General features: G+C 54.5%; 2 protein-coding genes and 1 long non-coding RNA gene across 3 annotated transcripts in view; 2 read left to right on the forward strand and 1 right to left on the reverse strand.

The window, feature by feature from the left end:
- The window catches only part of Syt12 (synaptotagmin 12), a 21,259-nt gene extending 17,913 nt beyond the window's left edge, over positions 1-3,346 (forward strand). Inside the window, exons 7-8 of the mRNA XM_003468283.5 lie at positions 116-249; positions 1,440-3,346. Coding sequence (XP_003468331.1) covers positions 116-249; positions 1,440-1,613 — 308 coding nt within the window. The 3' untranslated portion in view covers positions 1,614-3,346. The remainder of the gene's footprint in view (positions 1-115; positions 250-1,439) is intronic.
- Positions 1-23,754, reverse strand: part of LOC134470896 (uncharacterized) — a 46,933-nt gene that overhangs the window by 1,886 nt on the left and 21,293 nt on the right. Inside the window, exons 3-5 of the long non-coding RNA XR_010040101.1 lie at positions 10,385-18,417; positions 9,562-9,627; positions 136-9,081 (exon numbers count right to left, since the gene is read on the reverse strand). This is a non-coding gene — a long non-coding RNA (uncharacterized LOC134470896). The remainder of the gene's footprint in view (positions 1-135; positions 9,082-9,561; positions 9,628-10,384; positions 18,418-23,754) is intronic.
- Rhod (ras homolog family member D) lies at positions 8,957-18,293 on the forward strand. Its single transcript, XM_063227590.1, has 5 exons — positions 8,957-9,133; positions 13,793-13,880; positions 14,440-14,549; positions 17,017-17,151; positions 17,792-18,293. Exons 1-5 carry the CDS (start codon positions 9,002-9,004, stop codon positions 17,957-17,959), a joined length of 633 nt encoding a protein of 210 aa, XP_063083660.1. The 5' UTR covers positions 8,957-9,001; the 3' UTR covers positions 17,960-18,293.

The following is a 23,754-nucleotide window of genomic DNA, read 5'->3' on the forward strand; positions in this document are numbered from 1 at the left end:
GTGACAATAATGAATAAAGGATTGGGGAGCTGGAGCTAGGGGACTGAGCCAGAGTGGCCAGGGCTCTGCCAACCAAGTGTGGCTCTGGCCCTCACCTTACCCTGCCCACCCTCAGACCCCTTCGTCAAGGTGTACCTGCTGCAGGATGGGAGGAAGATGAGCAAAAAGAAGACAGCAGTGAAGAGAGATGACCCCAACCCAGTGTTCAATGAAGCCATGATCTTCTCAGTGCCAGCCATTGTGCTCCAGGTGAGGGGGAACAGGTCAGCCTGGGCTTTGGTCACCGCACCTCCTGGCTTCACTTTGTGGGCTCCTGCCACCAGTTGAGAAGCATTTATTGAGTGTCTGCTGGGTGCCAGCCTTGGGGTGGATGTTGGGGTGCTTACAAGGGACAGGCAGGAAAGTCCCCAGATAATGTTAATCTGCTAAGAGCATCCCAGACCTTAGTAAGTGAGGGCTTCCTGCAGGATGGGCCAGCTCAGCTGAGTGAAGGGATCTGTAGGCCCTGGAGCAGGGGTAACCCCAGGGTCAATCTCCTGAACTCCTACTATAACAATCCTGCCCAGCTCCCCACACCCCACAGCTTCTAGAAGACCCTGTGCCCTAGAGAGACCCCTCCCAGCAGAAACATCACAGACCATGGTGAAGGAATGCAGAAGACACAGCTTTGGCTACACCAGTGGCCCTGATTACATGCCTTAGAAGATGGTGATCTCGCCACCTCCCCTCACTATCTGCTTCTAGCCATCAGCACTCCAGGCCTTAGGTCAAAACCTGCATCATAGCCCTGGAGCTATACAGCATTTACTTGACCTCCCTTTCCTGGGATGCCCCACCTGCATAGGGAAGCCCAGAACTCAGCCTCATGCTGGGGGTCCCGAATCCAGACCGATGTCCCAGCCTCTCCACCAATCCTGGGCATTGTGGCCTTGCCCTACCATCCTTGTGGAACAGACTGCCCATCTGACCCTTGCCACATCTTGGGCAATCACAGTGCCACTACTCCAACTGCCGTTAAGGATTAGCGATACCCAGAGCACGGAGCCCTGCCTGTGGGCAGACATCATTCCACTCATTTAACTCACTTCACTCCTGGAAAGCCTTCTGAGGTAAGGGATCCTGTCACATTTTACCATGGGGACACAGGTAGCAAGAGTCCAAATTGATGCCCAAGGTCACACAACAAGAAGTGCTTAGGCTGATGTCTGAACCCTGGTGGTCTGGTGCCACTACTATCTGGAAGGAAGGCCAAATCCTCATCTGCCATGTCTTTGCCAGGTGGCTCTGGACAAGTCTTCTCATGTCCTAGATCAGGGGGTGGGTTCAGGGAGCTTTGCCTGACTCCCCATGAGGCCGGACACTTATAGGCTGGGACCCAGGAGACAAGGAAGATCTCTGGCAACTCTTGGTCCTCAGCATCCATGTTCCCTCCTTCCCAGGACCTGTCTCTCCGTGTGACAGTAGCCGAGAGCAGCAGTGACGGCCGTGGTGACAACGTGGGCCATGTCATCATTGGGCCATCGGCGAGTGGCATGGGCACCACACACTGGAATCAGATGCTGGCCACATTGCGCAGGCCCGTGTCCATGTGGCACCCAGTCCGGCGAAACTAGCAGCCAGAGCAGGCCAGGTGGGCAGCACAGCCACTGGGACCTGGCACACACTCAGCTCTATCCATAGCCCTCTTCATAGCCCAGCTGGAGCCATGACTGCTGGGGTTCCTGGGTGGAGTCCCCATCAGTCATCTTGGACCCTCTGTCCAGACTATAGTGGAGGAACAGGTGGACCTCTACATTTGGAAACCAGAGTTTTCTCTCACTGAGGACAAGCTCTGGCTCTAGCTGGGCCAGGGCCCACCAGAGGGCAGCAGATGCTGGCCAGTTGTGTATCATCCGGAAGTCCTCACAAGTCCTCACAAGAGTCACCCCTGGACCTGCAGGAAGACTTGGCTCCCAGAGCAGGCAAGCTTCCCCACCCCACTCCTCGGAGGCCAGCTGTCAGGCTGGCCATGCACCGGAATGGGTGATTCTCGGGAGTCAGCACTGTGCTAGGCAGTGGCAGGGGCCTCATGAACAAAAAGAAGCCCCCGGCTTACCAGGAAGTCAGGATCCCACCACCCAGGGGATCTGCTCAGTGCCCAGGGGCAGTCCAGCCATGCGGACTCAGAGTGGGCTCTGGGAACTGGGGGACAGGGAGGGCCCCATTGACAGGAAGGAGCTGTGCTCTGCGGGGTGGAGGAAAAACCCAGGCAGAGGCACAGCTCAAGGAGTAGCAAAAAAGTGAACTTCTGAACTTTCCTGACACAAGCACAGTCCTCAGTTCACACAGTGGGGACAAGAGCCTGCTTCTGGGTTGGAAAAGAGACCAAGAGACCAGAGTCGAGCAGAAGGCTTCAGGCCACATCGGAGTTCCAGGGTTACAGTCCATGAAATATTCGCCTGGAGCATCAACCATCACACAAAAACCAGAAGTGCATAGGCCAATAGCAAGGTCCTTGTGCAGGTCCTGTGCAAAATCAGCCTCTACTCCACCAGCGGACCAGGCTCTGCCAGGAAGAGACGCCTTGGGCAAGCCTGGATGCAGTCTCCGGGACACTGGGCATCTTGGGTCAAATTCCCTAAACCTTCGAGTTCAACAGATGTTAGCAAAGGCAATGGGGTGCTCTGGAGGGGAGAACAGCAGCCTGGGGATCCTGCCCAGAAGCAAAAGGGCTGGGTTGGTACATCAGTCTTTGGCTTCTGCCCCTGCTCCAGGTGTAGTGATGGTGTCATACTCCCTGCACCTGTCACTAGAGGAGCAGCAGCTGTCATCTAGCAAAGGCAGACCCAGAGGACCTCTCTACTGAAGGAGGGGAGTCCCTTCAGGGATAAAGGGATAGAGGGTCAGGAATGGGATGTACAGTAGCAGTGTCTGATCTGGGGCCACCCACGGGTAAGTGAGGAACTCTCAGGCTGGCTGTCCTGTTCCTTAGCTCCAGTGAGCTACGGAGACCCAGGCCACTGTCACCAATGACATGGCAAGAGATGGCTTGAACAGGGTTCAGAGGGTTGTGGGACTGGAACAGGACCTCGTGATACCACCAGGTCAGCACAGGGACATGCATGGCTGGGGAGCCCCTGTAGCCTGGGAGACCCCAAAACCTTTTGAACGCTGGGGCCTTGTAGGGAAGGCCATGTCCTCCTACCTTCTCTTCCCTCATATCTCCCTCCTAACTGCATGAAATGGTGACCATGGAGCCAGGGTGGCCGTGGTGGGAACTGAGAATGCTGACTGGAATGATTCTAGAACCAAATAAAGCTGGGGCAGGAAGGGGGCTTCTAGGGAGCCCTGCTCAGTCCCAATCATCTTTGTGTCTTCTCCAGAAGCAGGGTCTTGGACCCCATGGGGATGACTGCCCTTCCTCCCTGCTCTGGGTGTCCAAAGAGGCATGCAGGCTCTGCCTGGCTGGGGAGACCAGCACAACTTCATCGGCTCACTGGGAAGCTCTGAGGGAACCCTGAGCCAGTCCTGGCAAGGGAAGATGGTGATAGGGAAATTACAGAAGACTGTAGCTGGCAGCACTCAGCTGAGCCCCCAGGCTATAAAAGGACATGTCAGGTGGGTAAGGCAGGAAAAGATTTCTGGTAGAGAGTAACACGTATCAAAGGGTAGGGGTGAGCAAAATTGGAGTGATTCATCCACTTTGTGAGAGCAGGGGGGGGTGGGGCAGAGAATGGAGCTAGAGGGCAGGTCCCAAGGAGAGAGGGGCCCTGCTTGTGGAGTGACAGGTGACAGGTGCCCAGCCTGTGACCCTGTTTCACAAGCAGGTAGGTGCTGCTACTGCATCCCCTTCACACAAATGTAGAAACCAACTCAGAGAACTTAGGTGACTAGCCCAAGATCACACAGCCACAAGGTCCCAGGACGGTGATTCAGACCAAGGCTGTCTGAAGCTGTGCTCTTGGCCACTGGACAATACAGCCCCTTTCCCTGACTCTCAAAGTGGGCCCGAGGGACAGCAGAGAAAGTCTCTGGGGTGCCAGCATGTTCTGACCTCTTCCCTGGAAGATCAGACATGGGCAAGGGTGAAGAGAGGCCTTCCCCAACATGGCTGACTGTGAAGAGCTCTGGGGACCACCCCCTACCCCCACCCCCGCCGCCAGCATGTCTGGGTGAACAGAGAACTGACTAGACAGCCATCAGGGATCCATGAGCAAGGTGGAGACCAGAGGCTCCTGGAGCAGGCAGGGGTGTGGGCAACAGCCTCAGAGCACCTGAGCAGAGGAGACCAGCCGTGTCTGGGAGATAACTGGACCGAGGCTCAGAAGCCAAGGAGAGGGGCCATGAGGGCTTCCAGCAGCCCAGGTAAAACAGAAGTTTCCATCCTGTTGGTGGCAGTGGGGGGTGTGGTTTCTGGCTGGGAGCAGGTCCAGGCAGGCTGAGGGTCACTCTAAGGAGCTGCAGAGGGGACACAGAGGACCATCAGCAAGCCTTGCTCCTGCAAGGGGCAGGAAGGTGGCCTCTGAGCTCCTTTTAGGTTGGGGGCCGCTCAGCAAGGTTCTTACCTTTAGGAGAGAAGCAGGGCTACCGAGGCCGAGAGAAGCTGTCCCCCTTCTCTGCCCTAACCTTTCCACCTATCCCGATCGTCCTCAGACCTCCAGCCCTCTTCCCTTTCCTCTCCGCTACTCCCCCAGTCTGGGGCTCCACCCAGAAAGACAGATGTGTAAGTCACTGACCCGCCCAGGGCCACTGCCTGGACCAGGCCAGTGCGGCTGGAGGAAACGAGGTGCCACTGCAGTACTGCAGCCACTCCTCTCCCCACCTGTGACCCTCATCTCTGCCTGCAGACACCCCAAGGGACAGATTAGTTAAAAGGCTACATAAGCACTGAGACCAACCCACAGCGCACCCTCACTCTCTCTGCCCAACTGCTAGTCTGCCCATGCCACCCAGGACAGCTGACTGTGGCAGTGTAAAAGGTAGATTTGCTGGGAGAAAAACAGCCTGTGGGTCCATGCCTGGCACAGACCTAGGTCTGCAGCTTACATGCTGAGTGACATGTTCCTTCCTCTCTCGAGGCCTCAGTTTCCTCATCTGAAGAAACAAGGTTTTGGAGGAGAAGGCCAGCAAAGCCCTCCCCCCACACCTTTGGCTTAGAGGGGAGTGGCAGCTCTGGAACCCAACTGCCTGGGTTCAAGCTCCAGTTCCTCCACTCGCCAGCCATGGGGTCTTAAACAAATTATGCATCATCTTAGGCCTGTGTTTCCTAGTTTGTAAAGGAGCCTTGCACACACCTCATGAGAGGAATTGAATCACATGCCGTGTCCAGCACATGACAGGTAACAAGGCCAAGCCTTGGCGAAACGACACTCCAAGGTCCATGTGCCCTACCATGGCATCCCAAGGGGCAGGACTGGACCTCTGAAGTTCTGCCCCCTTAGCATCACTTAGAACGCCCTCTTATTCACCCTCCCACAACCCTAACCCTAATCCTACATCCATAGCTAGGAACCAGAGACAGAGCAGAAGGGCTGGATGACAACAGTGCAGAGAGCAGAGAAGCCACAAGGGGGCAGCAGAGAATAAATGGGACAATCTGACTTCTGGCCTCAGGGAGGTGCGGGAGGAGACAAAATGAGGCAGAGATCCTTGTCTGAAGGACCATCCCCACCCTAATCATGGATGATCCTTGCAAGCATTTGCTCCTTTGCTCATTTCTTGAATTTCTTTCCTTTTTTTTTTCTTTTTGAGACACCGTTTTACTATGCGGTTCAGGCTGGTCTTGAACTCACTTTGTAGCCCAGGCTAGCCTCAAGCTTGCAGTGATCCTCCTGCCTCAGCCTCCAGGGTACTAGGATTTCAGGCATGTGCCACCATGCCCAGCCTACTTGAATTTCTTCTGAGCCTGCCCATCTTCCTTCCTTCCTCCTCTCTTCCTCACTTGTCCTTATCCCTCCCTTCTCTTGTTTGTCCAGTCAGGCAGTCAGCTGGACACAATATCCTGAGCTGCTGGGAAGTGTCCATCTGTGGTCCCTGCCCTGGAGAAGGTCACAGCCTGGCTGGGGGCTGAGATTCTGTCTGGTACCAGCATCCCAAGGAAGCGACAAGCCAGACTAAGGACTTGACCACTTTTGCTCTTCTGGGACCTACAGGACTTACTATAAAGACTCTGTGTTTGGAATTGGGGGGAGGGGTGCGAAAGAGACTTAGTCACCCAAGGGCCGGAAGTCAGCAGCAGCCACAGTAAACAGTAAAACAGCTTGCGGTACCCTGGCCAGGCAGACTGTGACCTGAGCCACCTCCCTGCTCCAAAATTAAACTCAGGACAACAGTGTGGTCCAGAGCCCAGCAATGTCTGAAATCTGGGGGAATCCCCTGCCACTGGGGCTGATGGCTGGAACCCAGAGACTAATCTGCCTCCTCTGGAAGCACAAGCAGTAGATGGGAACAAGACTGAGCTTCACCTCAGGGACCACATCCTGATTCTGCGGCTTGCTGACCTAAGATAAGCAGCGTTCTCTGAGGCTCAGTCCCAAACCTGTAAAATCAGGGGGGTTGGTGGGGAGCAGATGGTTGCCCAGCTCACCTCACCATCAAGTGCCAAATGCTGTAACGCATATGGTGTGCTGCTGGAGGAGAGTCCTGCTCCCGGGTAACATTGGGATCCAAATGCCAGTTTGGCCTCTTATCAGCTGTGAACCTTAGAAAAGAACCTAACTTGTCTAAGCCCCAAGTTCCTCCTCTGTAAAATGGGGCTAACAATTCCTACCTCCTGGGGAACTCGGCCTGCATGTGGTTTGCAATCCACTAATGGGTGCTGTTATTATTAGGAAATGTTCAGAGAAACTGTAATTCGTGACAGCCGCCAAGTGTGTCATTAGAGTGATTATCCCTATAGCAACCAGGGACAACCGCCTCTGCCCAACTCTGAGCTCCCTCCGCGCTCGACCGGCCCCACCTTGCCTGACTACTGTGGCAGTGGGGAGCAGACGGAATGACAAGAAGGCTGGCAGCTGATGTCAGGGGACAGGGCCCATTCCTCACCACTCCTTGGGGCGGGGAGCTAAGTACCCAGCCTGGTACCTGCTCACTCCCTAGCCCTAGAGCAGTTTCGAGGAGGAAAGGGTGGCACCTTCCAGGGGAGGCACCCTGCCTCCAGGTGAGGCCTGATCCAGCCTGCTGACCACAGCCCTGAAGGTGGGCCAGGCACAGGAATTGGGGAGCTGGACACCACCTCTCCCTGCTCTGGGAACAGTGACTCCTATCCAGACTGCCCCTGTGGGGCACAGTGAAGTTCCATGGGGGCTAAAACTGGGCATGGTGCCACACACCTGGCATCCCAGAGCTCTAGGAAGCTGAGGCAGGAGGATCACAAATTTGAGCCCAGCCTGGGAAACTTGCAACTTAACAATTTAAGGAGATCTTGTTTTAAAATAAGTGAAAAAAGGGGTGGGGTGGGAATGTAATTTAGTACTGGTTCAATCCCAGCACCAAGAAAAACAACATCAAAGGGGACTTAAGGAGATTTTCAACTGCCTGGCATTGAATTCCATAGGGGTTGAGAGTAGAAACCCAAAGACTTGGGCCCCCTGTTCCTTTAAGCTTTAGTGGAATTACAATGTCCAAGCTCTAGGCAGCAAAAGAAAACATTTTAGAAACGAGTGCCAAACTGCAACCCAAAACCCACTTATTTGCCACAAAGTGCCAACACTACAATTAAACTGGAAGTTCTAGTTTAGGAGAAAAAAAATCCATACATTAACACCTTTGTCTTAAAAACACACACGATAATGGGATCACCACCATTGCTCTGGGCTGACACTGTGCCCATGTTTAAAAGACTTAAACTTTGGCCACCGAGGGAGAGAGAAAGGTAGGGGGACAGCAAGTTTCAGTCTGATGTATTCCTGGCAGCCACAGTGTCTCGCTAAGCCTGGCCCTCTGGCTGCTTCCAGAAAGGCTGGAAGCAGGGGTTTGCTCAGGCAGGCCCCCCAGCCTTGCAATAGGGTTCCCTCCTTTGGAAAATCCTTTTCCCTTCCGTGTCTGGGCTTTGTCTTCCCCCAAGACCCTGGGCTCCCAGGTCAGAAGGGTTTCCTGACTCTGCAGCCAGGGTGAAGGGCCCTTTCTCCCCACTCTTGTCCCACTCACTCACTGTTCCTCTGCCCAGATACCCCAGCACTCTGATGTCCTCCCGGGCTTGCATGTTAGGCTCTGAGCTCCCCAAGGCAGGGGCTGTGTCTTGAATGATCCAGGGTCCTCAGGCTCTTGGAACCTGTAAGCTCATCTCTGTTGATTGAATTCTAACAGTGACCCATGGCCTCCACCATATGCTGGGTAGTGTCCTAAGCACTTTAAAAATGGAAGCTTCCGTCAATGACCTTAGGTCACACACCAGCCAGGGTGGCACAGGTGATCATCCATGGGCAGACAAGCTTCCTGGTGCTGGTTAAGGAGGGCAGGGCAGAGGAGGCCTGGTAGTACCAACACACTGGCCCACAAGGGCATAGTCAGCCACCCCATTCCTCCAGCCTGAACCACCTGGGCCCGCAGGAATGCACATGCATTCATTCATTCAGCAAAGGTCACCACCCTTAGCGCCACCTCCTTCCTCCCAGAGAAAGTGAGCGGGGTGCCTCCTCCTCTGGCCCGCGCCCACCCTTCGTTCACTTCAGCTACAAGTCCAGGATGCCTTCCTGTGCCTCCGTGCCCTCACACAGTAAGTGCTCAACAAGTGTTGCTTGAGTGACTGAATGGGACCCGAGGAAAAGCGTCCCCACCCAGCTCTGCATGCCTCGCCACTCGCCGGGTGCCCTTGACGGACTGAGCCCTCTTACCTGGGCCGGGGACCGCGCCACCCACCGGGGACAGCCGCCGGCCGGCTCGCACTTCCTCCCGCCGCCCCGCCCCTTCCACATTCCTGCCCCGCCGGGCCTGCCCCGCACCCGCCCGCCACTACGCGCAGCCCGCCGTCCGTCTGTCCGCAGCTCCGCTCCGCGCCGGGGCCCCTCTCCGCCCACCCGGGATGAAGACGGCCCAAGCCACGGGCGAGGAGGCGCCGGCCAGTGTGAGGTCCGTCAAGGTGGTCCTGGTGGGCGATGGCGGCTGCGGGAAGACGTCGCTGCTGATGGTCTTCACCAATGGGGACTTCCCCGAGGTGAGTGCCTGCGCCCAGGACCTTAGGGTCGCCCAGGGCCTTAGGGTCGCCGGGCTCCGGGGCTCCACTGTGCCCTGTCTGCCCATCGCAGCCACCCGGGTGCGCAACCCCGGGTTCCCAGGGGGTCCGCCAGGAGGGCCTAGTGTTAAGGACAGAGTCCTCCCCCCACCCCCTCAGCCACTGGGAGGGAAGGCCCCAGTGACCCTCTCTATAAACTGGCACCTTCCTGGAAGGGCTGTCCCAGGGACTGAATCAGCCACCTAGGTACACAGCAGGGCCTAGGAGAACACTTGGCACCGACTTTGAAGCCAGACTGGCAAGTTTCAGATCATGTCTTTGCCACTTACAGCTGTGTGCCCTTGGGCAAATTCTTCGCTCTCTCTGTGCCCTTTCCTTAACTGATTAATAGGAATAACGCTAGCACCTACCTGAGTTAGCAGGGGAGGGAGTTGATAAAGGTCAAGCGCTCAGCTCAGCTCAGCTCCGGGCCTGCACTGCAGAAGGACTCACAGAGTTAGACACCCAGCTTGGGTCACTTCTCTATCCTTGCCGCCTACGGTGCCTAACCCCAGGGCCCCACCTTGAGGGAGAAGAGCCCACCAGGCCTGGAGTTGGACAACTGGACTGGCACCTCAGTTTTCCTACTGAACCCAGTACCCCTCAGTGGCTTGGTCCGTACTGCAGCACCACGGGGTAGAAGTAATAGACAGCTGATGGGGACAACTCCACTGAGCATCTGGTGCATTCTGCGTGCTCTGAGCCTGTCAAGGGTCAGTCTTTCCCCAACATGCTCAACAACTGCTGGACTCAGCAGTCACCAAGTCCCCGGCCAGGAGCAGAGGCTGGACCCCACCGGCTCCACCTCTTTGGGCTTCAGAAAGAGTAGGAGCCATGGGACCCTGTGAGTTTGTGTTTTCTTTTCCTCCTTCCCTGTCCCAGTGTCCTCCTGTCCACCGAGTGGTCCAGGCGCTGGGGGTCTGATGGAAGGCAGGAGAGGCTGGGCCTACAAGCAGCACTGGGCCTGCTTTTCTCTGTGGCAGCAGTGAGCTACTTTTGTGGTTTATGGGGCTGACGTCACCTCCTTTGGCCAGATACATGGATTTTAAAGTTTCGGAGAGTGTTTCCGGGCCCCTGGATACTGCCTATGGGAACCCAATCATTATGGCACTCTGACCCAGCATTATGGCACAGTTAGGAGGATCTGGGGGGAGGGCACCTAAAACACTGGGGCTGGGAGGGGCCGCATCTCACCGACATCCTGAATCAGATCCGCTTGATGGTCACAGCGTTGGTGGAGACAGCCATCCTAATTGCAGAGTGGGTGCCTTGCAGCCCAAGAACTGTGAATGTCTTAGAGCAGATGCTGGGGTGGCCAGGGGAGAGGAGGGCATGCTTGTCACTGCAGGGATCCACACTTTATCAGAGTTCTGTCCTTGTCTGGGAACCTTGGGTCTCCTGGTGCAAAGAGATGCCTCTTTTTTTAAATCACCATAAAATTCAAAAGCTGGACAGGCTTCATTGTACAGGTAAGAACAGTGACGTCAGACAGGCAGAGTCTTGCCTCCTGGCCCATGGCCCTGCTATGGCCTTCCCAGCCCTGGTCACAGTCCTCAGTACTGTGCATGCTGGACTCAGCCTCCCAGCCTCTTCTCCAGGCAGCCCTGCTCAGGCCTGGGGTCTCCGAGGCTTCCTGACTGTAGCAGACGGCAGAGAACAAGCTGTGGGCTCAAGGGGGAGGAAGGGATGGGGAGAGAGGGCAGGCAGGGACCCCAGGCCTGCAAGGCAGCCCGCTGCCCAGTCCTGACTGGCATTTGGAAACATGACCACTCCCGCAGGGCCCAAGCCCAGTGGCCTCAACCAGGTGGGGGCGGGGGGGAGGCTGCCGGGAGCACCTGGCCCTGCCTGCTGAACAAGCTGGGTCCTTCTTGGTCTCCACTAAGTGTCCCCCAGGGAAACCCAGACACACTCTCCTGAACTGTGTTCATCCTGTCTGTCAGAAGCCTCATGAGGGCAGGCCTAGGGCTGAGTCACTCCTGCCTTGGCTCAGCTGATAAGGTTAGGCAATGACTGATCCCCTGAGCAGAGGATGGCCCTCCCCGGGTTGGGTTCAAAGAGCACAACAGAGAATGTCCACAGTCCCAGGGTCACATTCCAGAGCCAGGGAGGGCAGTGACCTTCATAAACCAAAGGGGACCCACAAGCCCTTCCCTGCCCTTAGGAATTAGAGACCTCCAGAGACCTCAGGAGAGGCAAGTGGCTAGGGACTGAACCTAAGCTAAGGAGCCAGAGGTCTAGTATGCTTCCTCAGCTCCGGCAAATCCCTTCTCCTCTCTGGGCCTTACTAAGAAAACGAGGGCAGCACTGAGTGTCCAAGTTTGTAAAAATCAGAGATGGAACCACAAAGGGCTGTGGAAAGTGGGGGGCAACAGAACGGTCACCATGGGCATAAATGGAGAACCCTGGCATGTGTCTCCCAGAACGTCGTGCCAGGCAACCCTGCAGCACGTGGGGAGGGCTCACAACGTGGCCATGCTGGGAGCTTAGAGGGAGGTGCCATGTGTCCACAATGGCGGGCTAATGGCAAACCCCTGCTCCAGGCCACAGGTCAGGCTGGGGAAGGGTTGGGGAAGACAGCACCACATAGAGGGACAGAGGGACACTGGTGGGGACACTGCCCCTGACAACCAGCTGAATAGTGAGCATTCATGCTGGGGCCTCACCTGCCAGTCCATCCTCCCTACTATGTTGTGGCAGCCCAGTGACAGAACTGGTTAAGGCCACACAGCTGGTGGACCCCAAAATCAGATTCTAAGCCAAGCCCATCTGATCCCCGAGCCAGTGCTCCTATCTGCCAAGTCATATTGTCCCCAAGAGGCAGAGGGCCTGAAAGGAAGGGAAAAGCTCCGAGACAAGGAGGGGGTGGAGCCCTTGTCCACTCTCTGTTTCCATGGGGAGAGGGAACCGCAAGATGGCAGCCCTACCAGTGGGGACTTCTCCCATATGGGGCCTCCCAGGCGGCCTGGAGGACAGCACTGACCTACTGCCAGCATGCTGCTCCTGCTGGCTGACTGGTGACTCACAAAGGGGTGGGGGGCACCTGGCTTGAGGAGATGGATGAGGCTCCCCCAAGACTGGCCCCACCAGTTAACCCTGAGCATGTGATAGGGCCTAGGGACCCAAACTGCAGGGGGTCCAGCACACCCCTCAGGGCACAAAGCTCACTTCATGGCGGGGAGGAGGAAGCCCTCCTTACCTGTTGGCCAGACTGCATTTTGCAAAACCTCCCTCATCATCCCTGCCTTTTCATCTGTGTAGAAAATCTGTCCTGTTTCCTGTTGGTTCAGCCTTCATGTGAAGGGAACGACAGAAGCCAGGCAGGGCTGGAGTAGAGGAGCCTTTGCTGGCTTCCAAGAAGCAGGAGCATGGGATGTTGGGGAAGAGGACCAGAAGCCAGTTTGGGGAAGATGGCATTGCACAGCGGTCTCGTTTGATTTTCAAGAAGTTGAAAGGTAGGGGCTGGGGATTTAGCTCAGCGGCATAAGCGCCTGTCTTGCAAGCAGGCAGTCATGAGTTCGATCCCCGGTACCAATAAAAAAAAAAAAAAAGACAAAAAAAAGAAGTTGAAAGGCACTGGGCATGGTACCATATGCCTGTATTCCCAGCAATTTGGAGGCCAAAGCAGGAGGATCGCTGTGAGTTGTAGGCCAGCCTGGGCTATGTAGTGAGATCCTGTGTCAATAAATAAATAAATGTATGTTGAGAGGCAAAGAGGGACCCAAAAAACCTGAATATTCCCCAAGGCAGGGGGTTGGTCTTATTCAACGAATGTTCTTTATTGTCCAGAACTGGGCCTAGAAAAGATGTTCATGTTTGCCGAATGAATATATGATGAAAGAAGGAACAAAGGAATAACTGAAGGCTAATGTGCTTCCACAAGGAGGAGACAGGTGAAAGAAGGCTCAGAAATGGGAATCTGTTCCACTTATAAGCACAGTGGCATCTGTCTCTAGTCCCAGCTACTTGACAGGCTGAGGCCAGAGGATTGCATGTTCCAAGCTAGCCTGGGCAACTTAATGAGACACTATCTCAAAATAAAATCTGGGCTTGGGGACGTAGCTCAGTAACAGAGCATCCCTGGGTTCAATTCCCAGCCCCGTGGGGGGGCCTCCTATCCAGGAGGACAAAAATAATGCCAGTAGCTGGCATCTACGAGTGCGGGTTTTGCGCCAGGCCCTGTGCTAAGGTTCTCCATGGAATCCCTCACTGGCTCCATACAGCAACACCCTGTGGCAGGGACTTTCACCTTCTCCTGTTTTTCGTTTGTTTTTGAGACAGGGTCTCACTATGTAGCCCAGACTGGCGATTCTCCTGCCTCAGCCTCGCTCAGGAGTGCTAGGATTACAGGAATGTGCCACCACACCCAACATAACCTTCTCCTTTTGTAACCCAGAAGAACTAGGAGGACAGGGAGGGTCAGGACCTGGATGCCACTGGGCACTAGGCCTCCCCCAAGGTTGGCCACCAAGAAACCAGCCGGGAAACAATTATGCCAATGCCTCCCAAGCTAGGGGCAGTGCTAGGGGCCTTCCTGGGCTCTGGCCTGCTCCGCCCCTCTCAAAGGTTCCTCACAGCCCGCCCGCTTCGCCCCTTCTTCCTCAGAGCTACACTCCCACAGTGTTTGAGCGGCATGCTGTCAACCTACACGTGAAGGGCAAACCCGTGCACCTCCAGATCTGGGACACAGCAGGTGAGTGTGGGGGGCAGTGGGACAGGCAGGGTGCAGGAGGCCCAGCCCACTCCTTCCGAGCGGAGGAGGCCAGCCTGGCTCCAAAGCACAGGTGTTGGCCAGGATTGGGGCCCCCCAGGAACCTAAGCCCCCTAAGTTCTGCACCTGTGTCTGCCTGCCTCCCCATCCCAGAGCAGGTCCCCAGCCCTGGAACCCAATAGTTTTATGGGCCTCCCAAGCTTTCCACACTGGCTTTGATTCTCTAAGTCCTACCTGACTGTGACCTCTGCCCTCTGGCCTCCTGACGCTGCCCATATGAGAGTTCGATAAAGTCCCAGAGTCCCAGTGCCTCTGGCCTGGTCTCTGCCTCGCCTCCACTGCTGCCAGAACAGGACTTCTCAGCCAATAGCTGTCCTAGGCCAGGGCTGGTGCATCCCATGGGCAGGCCAGGTTAGCATCACCCCAAGGGTACACTGACCTAGGCCCAAAACTAGGCCCCACCAGAAGCCTCTGTCTGCTGGAGTGAGCTCCCTGACAGCAGGCAGGAGATTCGGAGAGAGTGACCGCACACTCTGCCCAGGGCAAGACGACTATGACCGCCTGCGGCCCCTGTTCTACCCCGATGCCAGCGTCCTGCTCCTCTGCTTCGACGTCACCAGCCCAAACAGCTTTGAAAATGTCTTCAACCGGGTAGGTGCTGGGGCCTAGAGAGGCACAGTTGCCAGAGCGAGGCCACTTAGCTCTCCACCTTTGACTCAGCCAACTGTCAGTGCTTTCCAAGCCTTAAATGACATGGAGTCTAATGTCCATCTGAAGAAAGTGAGGTTCAGAGAGGGCAGGGAGTTGCTCAGAGTCACACAGGAACTTGTGACAGGGTCTGCCCTCTGAGTCCCCAGTCCGGTGCTGAAAGAGTGCTGGGGCTCTCGCCATGGGGACTGTGTCTGTGAATACTGGGTGATCTGGGGTCTCCTGTGGCTGCCCAAGGTTACTTGCGGCATAGAGTCAGATTCCAGCAGCTTGAGGCAGCACCCCTCCCATCCACTTGTCAGTGGCCCCCCAGATGCTCCCAGTGAGGCGGGGTCCCTGAGGCGGCTCACAGGCATTAGAGTACTACTGCCTGAGTCCCTCTGCCCCAGCTACGGCACAGGGATCACTCAGTGCTTCCAGGCCTCCAGAAAGATAGTACACTCGAAGGTTCCTTGGGACATAGCCAGGGACAATTTTAGCAATAACAACCAGAATGGCTGCAGCCACAGTTCTTAAGAACTCACTATGAAGCTGGGCTTGGTGGTGCACTCCTGTAAACCCAGCATTTGGGAACTGAAGCAGGAGAATTTACGTGAGTTTGAGGGCAGCCTGGGCTGTGAAGTGAGTTCACAGCCAGCCTGAACTATATAGCAAAACCGTGTCTCAAAAAGAGAAATAGAGAAAGAAAGAAAGAAAGAAAGAAAGAAAGAAAGAAAGAAAGAAAGAAAGAAAGAAAAAAAGAAAGAGAACGAACGAACACACTATGGGCCAGGCTTGGTGCCATATGCCTATAACTGTAGCATTCTGGGTGGCTGAGGCAGGAGGATGGCACATTGAAACCCAGCCTGGGCAACTTAGTGACTTACTGAGATGCTGTCTCAAAAGAAAAAGATTTTTAAAAGGACTAGGGATGTAGTTCATTGCAAAGGTCCTGGTTTCAATCCCCTGTACTAAGGGAAAAAATAAAAACTTACTATGTGCCAGGCACTGTACTAGACACTTGCAATTTTTTTTCTCATTTAATCTCCCTAACAACCTGATGGTATAGATACTATTATTATTCCCAGATTGAATTACTTGTGTAAAGGTATCTATCTGTTAAAGTGGCAACTCTAGGACTTGAACTCAGGCAGTCCAGTATTTAGAGTTACTGAATGAGCACATCACTTGGCCAGGTGCTGTTCTGGGCATTTTGGACCAAGAGGAACAGTGCCTGGAACCAGGATGCCAACAGTGGCAGCAGTAAGAGGGTGTAGATTCTATTCTGAATCCGCTGGGAGGGCAAAGCCACTGAGTTTTGCTGATACAATGAACATGGGTAGGAGGGGGAAGCTGGGGCCAGACAATGGGCAGGCAGAGTGGCCCCTTCTTGGGCTGTGGATGGGAGGGCAGGGGTGGCAGTGGGAGGCCTGACCCCAGTGGGGATGTCACCCCAGTGCATGTGTCCGCAGGCCAGCGGAGGCTGAAGCCTGTCGTTCCTGGGGAAGCCACTAAAGAGCTGCTAGCCAGGCCTGTTCCTGTACAGGACAGGGAATGAGAGCAGCCAGCTGAGAGGGGAGACCACTGTCCAAGCCCTGGGAGAGGAGGAGAGGACTAGTAAGACCCTGGAGCCAGGAGAGGGGTCCTGGGTACCTTAAAGCCCTGGCCATGGAGGCAGAGGAGGGCAGATCCTGGTATCAAGGCTGGTACAGGGCTCAGGTAGGAGCCTGCTGAGAACTCCCTGTTGGATTTAAGTGGCGTTGCCCAGGAGCTTTGCAAGGACAGCTGTCATGCATGGGTGGGAGTGTGGGGTACCTGCCCAGCACCCAGCCTGGGCCCCATTGTGGCTTTAGGAGCCAGACGATATGAGCCGGTCTTTTCCGAAACAGGCACACTCAGCTGTGAGTGCTTCTGGGGATGGAAAGCCCCCTTTGGATCCCTGGCACCCCAGCTGTGGTCCAGGCTAAAATAACCCATTCCTGGTGGCCTCCATTCCACAGAGCTGTGCCATGCGGTAAGGGCCCTCCCTCCCGCAGTTGAGGCAGACACCAGCTGCTGCAACCACTTTGCAAGCTGACTTATTTTTAAATAAGTACATATTTGACCTTTTTGGAGAAGTGGCAGTGAGAGTTTTACCTCGCAGAGAGGATGGGGAGAAGCAGGGCTCTGGGCCCCACAGGGCTCAAGTCCTGCCATTCCCAACTGTGTGGCAAGACCAACTTACCCAGCCACTCTCGGTGCCTCGGTGACCGACCACATCTGTACAGTGGGCTCGATTAGAGAATCTCGGTTAGGACCCTGGGGTTAGTGAGAGCACACTTAGATCAGAGCTTGGCCCTGAGTACCTGCTCCTCAGGGGAGCAGGAGAGTGGTCCACTGAGATGGACAGGACTCCAATGGCTCATGCACCGACCCCCTCCTGCCCCCGCAGTGGTACCCAGAGGTGACTCACTTCTGCAAGAGAGTGCCCATCATTGTGGTGGGCTGCAAGACCGACCTGCGCAAGGACGAGGCACTAGTGAACAAGCTGCGGAAAAACAGGCTGGAGCCAGTGACCTACCACAGGGTAGGAGGCCGGAAGGGGGAGCGGGCACCCCTAGATCCTGTGCCACTGGACTATGCATGCGGCACACTCAGGGTTGTCTTGGAGGCTGTCAAGGAGCAGGAGCTGCCAGCACTTGGAAATGCTACTTCCAAGACCAGGAATTGTGCACACACGAGTTGGTCCTCCAGAGTCCCTGCAGCGACTCAGTCTGCAGGCCTCTCTGCTGCCTACCTGGGTTAGCCGGAAGTCCATTAGTAAGTCTTTTGAGAGGCAGAGACCCTGGAGGCGCTGGGGAAATAATGAAATGCTTAAGAACATTTAGGGTGCAGGAGCTAAGGGTACCCTGGAAAACCGCCACCTTAGCGGGGCATGGTGGCCCATGCCTATATTACCAGCAGTCTGGGAGGCTGAAGCAGGAGGATCCCAAATTTGAGTCCCTCCTAGGCAACTTAGTGGGACCCTGTCTTTTAACGGGGAGGGGGTGAGAATAAAGTTCAGTGGTAGAGCACACCCTGGATTCAGTGGGGAGATGAGGGGGACCTCTACTGTTGCCCTGAGAGGGAGACTCCGGAGAAGAGACAGCTAATAGGGCTTGGAGGGCAGACATGAGGCCCACCTGGCATCCCCAGCTCACTGCGCCCCATGTACCCCTCTCTGGCAGGGCCAGGAGATGGCGAGGTCCGTGGGCGCAGTGGCCTACCTCGAGTGTTCCGCGCGGCTCCACGACAATGTCCACGCCGTCTTCCAGGAGGCAGTGGAGGTGGCTCTCAGCAGCCGCAGTCACAACTTCTGGCGGAGAATTACCCAGAGCTTCTGCGTGGTGACCTGACTGCCCCAGAGGCTCCAAAAGGAGCTGGGCACTGACCTGCTGCCGAGGTACCTGGGCTGGACCCAGTTCCTAGGCTGGACCCACAGAACTGCGCCTCCACAGACGGGCACCACCAGCGTTGGGCGCGGCGCCTGGGAACCCTAGATGGAGTGAGGAAGGGGGCTCCCCAGCCCGACTCCCGACCGACGCCCACTTCCTGGAGTGGCTGTGCAGCCTGACCTGGCGCCACCTTGTGGGTGTTCGCGGGACTGCAGCCGAAGGTCCGGACTCCCAGAAGGCGCACCCGCCTCTCCCTACTGTCCCGGGAGTAAGCATAACAAGGAAAATGACCTCATCTTGTCCGGCCTCTTTTTCCTAAGGTCTTTACGCACGTTCCAAGGTGGGTAGGCAGCACTGCAGGAGACCCACTCGGATTCAAATGTAGTTTCATTACTTCCTGGCCCAAGAAAGTTCCTCATCTGTAAAGTGGAGCAAATCAGAGAGTTCGTCATGGGGCTTGGGGAGGAGGGAGTGGATCAGCGAATCCAACACAGGTAAAGAGCTTAACAGGCATCTCGCACCTACTTGCTTTCTGGTGTATTAGTCAAGTTTCTCCCAGTAACAAAACACACACACACACACACACACACACACACACACACACACGGACCTGTAGGGTAGGCTGGAAATACAGGTGAGCTGCTGTTGCTGTCTTGAGTTCAAATTCCACACAGCACCTGCCTGCTTGGACGCTCAGGTTGCTGACTTGAAGCAAAAGTCCTTCTTCAAAAAACCTCAGTCTCTTCTCTGAAGGCCTTCAACTGACTAGATATGTACCACCCACATAATGGAAGTTCATCTAGTTAACTTTTTTTTTCAAATGTTAATCACTTTTTTTTCACATGTTAAACACTGTCATGTCTGCGTTACTTGAGAAGCTGAGGCAGGAGGCTCACCTGAGTCCAAGAGCATAAGTCTACCCTGGGAAACATAGGGAGACCCCATCATTAAATAAATAAATAAATAAAATACAGGAGCACTTTTGCAGCAACGTCTAGGTTGGTGTTTGACCAAACAACTGGACATCATAACCTAGCCAAATTGTCACATAAAATTGTCACGCATCACACCAGACATAGTGGAGCACACCTGTAATTCCACCCCTTGGGAAGCTGAGGTAGGAGGATCACTGAGAGTTTGAGGCCAACCTAGGCTACATAGTGAGTTCAAGTGAGACCCTGACTCAAAAACAAAACAAAGCACCAACTTATTCTTCACACCTATTTATTTCCCCTGCTGAACCACCCCATACTTAGTATTCTTAACACTTAAAAAATTCATAACACCTAATTCATAACATTAAGAAGAGACAATGAAGTAGAATTTATGCTTCCCATTTATCAGTTGAGAAGACTGAGTCCCTGCCAGCACCTAGCCCATTGTTATATCCACCTTCTTGTTCATACTCTTAGCCCTTTGGAGGGTTCCTGTGTGTTATCTCCAACTCCTGTCAGTGTCAGGCCATCAGTGAGCACCTTACACACCAGGCTGTTGGAGAGTAGGTGGCAGAGGCCAAGGGTCTCTTAGGGAAGTAGCCTCAGCCAGCAGCTGGGCCTCCTCCCATCTCGACAGCATCTCACCCTCCAACACCAGTCGCACCAGAGTGCACCAAACTCTGCTCTGTGTGATTCATCCCACCTTTCCGGAGCCTCCGCTCCGTGCTGGACACTGCACCAAGCACTTGACCTGCGTTCCCTCACTTCATTTTCATGGAAACCCTATAGGATGGGCGAGATTATTACATCTGTCAGATGAGAAAGCCTGGCTGAGCATGTCCCAGGGTAACTCAGGTAAAATCCACATGGCAATGGAAATGGTTGGACTGAGATTTGAACACAGTACTACTGACTTTAGGGACAGAGAACTCTGCAGTGTCAGCAGGGTAAGCCATATGCTTAGTTAGGAACTGGGAGCAAAGAGGTGAAGGAGACAAAGATCCCAGCCATGCAAGAAGACAAGGCTGGAGATGTCACTCGGTGCTTGCCTGGGGCGTGTAAGGTTCTGGGTTCTACTAGCACAAAAGAAAAGAAAAAAGAAGAAACAAAAGAGGAAAAGGCTGTGTGAAAGTAGAAGTATCTTGCACCCAGCTTTTCAGCTGGGTGTGGTGGTGCACACCTGTTATCTCAGCACTTGGGAATGCTAAGGTAGGTGGCTGTCTACAAGTTTGAGGCCAGCCTGGGCTGCATAGTGAATTCAAGACCAGCCTGAGCTATGTAGCAAGACTGTCTCAAAAAAAAAAAAAAAAAAAAAAAAAAAAAAGCAACAACAGTAAAAAAAGACAGGCCTGTGAGAGAGAAGTTGATGTATCCAAGAATCATAGTGGGGTGGAGGTAGAGCTCAGTGGTAGATTTTTGTAGCATGCACAAGGGCCTTAGTTCCAACTCCAGAACTGCATGAGAAAAGGAAAAAAGAGAAAAGCAGGCAGGCATCAAAAGAAAATACCTATTAAGAGGTCTAAGCATGCACATTTTGGGATGTTAGCTCTCTGAGCTAGGTTAACTCACTAGGCTTGGAAAGAACAGGGAAAAACATTCCAAACTTGGGGAAGAGCAACCGAGCTGGAAATATAGGCCAGGAAAACTTGTTTCCTATTCCCCAGCAGTCTGCACTAAAATCTGTAGGAGGAGCCTGTCACGCAGGTGGCATTTCCACATGGGCTCCTGACACTATTCCCTGCTGCAGCTCAGTCCTGTGACCCAAGCTGTGAGCCCTCTCCTGGCTGAGTGGTCTCCCACCTGGAGCTGTTCTAGACAGCTTCAGGGCTGGGCGATAGTGGCTGGCTCTTCATATCACCCCAAAATAAATGGCCCGGTTCAGGTGTAGGGAATAACGTGAGGTTGCAGTTGAGCTCCAGCTCAGGGCTCAGCAATGTTAGGGACTATATGTTTGGCTTTGGTCAGATGGGACTTACCAAGAGTTTTCACGGGGTTTTATGGTAGTTGAAAATTTTGGATTTTGATCCAAAGCACCTGGGCAGAGAACAGATTACTGTAGCTTTTGGGCTGCTATTGAATGGTTTGGACTGGATCAAGCCCACAGGCATGAGAGTCATCATTCAGGCAAAAAATGAAGTGGAGACTGCTTACCTTAAGGCTGAGACCACATCCAGTCGGGGAACCCCAGGGTCTGTTTTAGGAAATGACCCTCCCTCAGTCCCCTGCAGGATTCTAAGTACTACATGGGGAACTAGATCCTGGAGTGGAGTTTCTCACTGAATCAGTTTTTTGTTGTTTTTGTTCTGTAGCATTGGAGATTGGATCCAGAGCCTTTGCCCTGAGCTATATCCCCAACCCTTTTTAATTTACTGTTTTGAAACAGGGTCTCACTGAGTCACCCACACTGGGCTTGAACTTCTGATCCTCCTGCCTGAGAGGCAGGCACCGCCACGCTCAGCTCACGGCTCATTCTGATGAGTTCACATTTGCTTACCGCATCCAAGTGCCGGGCCCCATGCTCAAGACGTTGCCAGCACAACCTCTCATCTGATGTTTAGCGGTCCAGTGAGGTCCCGAGCAACACCTGCCTCACAAATGAGGCGATAGAAGCACAAAGAGCTGCACAAATAAAATACTCCTGACTTTAACGAGAGGAAGGGCTAGGATTTAAGCACAGGGCTGTCCAGGATGTGGGCTGTAACCCCTTCTCTGGACCCTGAACCCCGGACCCTGGCTGTGTGTCAGGAGTTCATGCTCTAGGGAAAGGAGAAAGCCCAGCACTGTGAGGTACCAGAAGAGCCTCCACCTCTCACCCTCAGCTGCCCACCATTCTCGTCACAGTTGTTTTGGATGCAATGGGCAAGAGGCTTATAGCTCAGGTGTCCCATGCCAGGCCCCACTCAGTTGGGAAAGTCAGTTGCCCAGGTCAGATCACAAACAGTGCCCAAGGAACCCAGCAGAAGGGGCACAGGCTAGAATTTGTTGGTTTCTTCCCAAGTACCAGGCATGTGACTGTTGTGGCTCCTTGTTGGACCCATTTCACAGCAGAACAAATCAAGGTAGAAAGGAGAAATGACCCAGATCAATGAGGACTGCCCCTGCACTTCACTGAGGACACAGGCTGTGAGGTCAAGGTCAGGGAGGGGACAGTGACTCTCAAGCTCCCCATGGGCAGAGGGGAATCAGGATGAGATTAGGGGGCTGGAGGACACAGGTGTGCAGAGGTGGGGAGGGACTGCTGGGGTCCTCCTGGCTGAGAGGAGGTCTTGCAGGGGAGCAGTGGGAGGCAGAGCACACCTTTAGGACACCTGTCCTAGCCTCTGCAGCTCCTTTACTTCCCTCCAGAGTTCATCACCCTCTGTACTGGTCTTGTCTCCCCACTGTGAGCCAGCAAAGAGCACAAACCGGCATATTTGTTCTTGTTTTTTCTGTGCTGGAGATTGAACTCAAGCCCTTCATTATACGCTGCATCATCCCCAGCACCTCCTTCCTATTGTCTGTTTGATTGTTTGTTGCTGTCTTTTTGAGACAGGGTATCACTATGCAGTTCAGGCTGGCCTTGAGCCACTTTGTAGCCCAGACTGGCCTCAAACTTGCAACAATCCTCCTGCCTCAGCCTCCCGAGAGCTGGGATTACAGGTGTGTGCCACCATGTCTGGCTCCGCCTTTTTTTTTTTTTTTTTTTTTTTTTTTGGAGACAGAGTCTTTCTACATTGCCCAGATTGGGCTTAAACTTGTAGCTCTCCTGCTTCAGCCTTCCAGACTTCTAGAATTATAGGCATGCGTCACTGCACCCTACATACATTGGGTTATTTGGAATTTCTGGTACTTCAAGTGTCTTGCCCCTCAAAATCCTGTCTGCTTACTAATGCCTAATATATAGTGAGCACCCAATAAATCCGTGGCCAGGGAAGGAATAAATGTAGTCTCTATTTCTAGCCCTTTGCCCCTCATGGCCTGAGTCACCTGGTGTCTCCCAACTTCCAGCCTCCCTCCCAGCATCCTTCATCCTCACCACTTCCGGCAGAGCCCTTCCAGAGCAGCGATCCAATCACAAGACAACTCCGCACAAAAGCCTTCCAGCCCCCTCTACCCAGAGAAGATTCAAAGTTCCCAGTGGTGGCCCTGGCCCACTTCCCTCTGGACCTGATTCCCCGGGCAGCTCACTTCAGCCACTCCCGCAGACTCAAAGGCCACATCCAGGGAACAGTGGCCCGTGGGCCATTTGTCCAGGCCACTTTGCCACCTCAGCATTCCCTTCCTCCTGGGCACTGACTGCCAAACTTCTCTCCACCCCTGAATCCTTCAGGGTCCACCTCAGAGCCATCTTTTCTAAAAAGCCAGGTGACCTGCCACTTATTTCCTCTTCCCTGAGTGCACACACTCGCACATTTACACACTCACACACACATACACACACATCCGAGTGTCCATTCTCTGCACAGGTCCTTCAGCTAAGGAACTGAGCTTTTCTTCCTGGGCTGTGGGTGAGAAAGGCCCAGCTGGACTCCCTAGGATGACAGTTCTGGTGGCAGCACCAGGCTGTGCGTCTGGGAGGGCGGAGGCGGCAGCCGGCAGACCAGTTGGGCAGCTGCAGACGTCTAGACACAAGGAACAAGCCACCACACGTCAAGGCTTGGTGGCTTCTGGGCCGGGAAGCCGCACACAGTGCAGGGTGGACCTTGGGAAGGGTGGGGACGCTGGGAGCGAGGGAGGAATGAGGCCTCTCCCGCATGAAAGTCTGCAAGCACATCCGGAGGGTGGCGACCGGGCCAGGTGGCCTGCTTCCCACTCTCCCACCCAGTCTGCTTCGGGCCCCAG

Source organism: Cavia porcellus, unplaced genomic scaffold, assembly GCF_034190915.1.
Source record: "Cavia porcellus strain 051 isolate PalLab524CR breed Dunkin Hartley unplaced genomic scaffold, mCavPor4.1 scaffold_17, whole genome shotgun sequence".
In the NCBI taxonomy this organism is placed as follows: Eukaryota; Metazoa; Chordata; class Mammalia; order Rodentia; family Caviidae; genus Cavia; species Cavia porcellus.

Coding starts and splice junctions, on each gene's coding strand:
- Rhod (XM_063227590.1), top strand. CDS start 9,002: ATGAAGACGGCCCAAGCCACGGGCGAGGAGGCGCCGGCCAGTGTGAGG. Junction 13,881..14,439: donor CCAGATCTGGGACACAGCAG/GTGAGTGTGGGG, acceptor CACTCTGCCCAG/GGCAAGACGACTATGACCGC. Junction 17,152..17,791: donor AGCCAGTGACCTACCACAGG/GTAGGAGGCCGG, acceptor CCTCTCTGGCAG/GGCCAGGAGATGGCGAGGTC.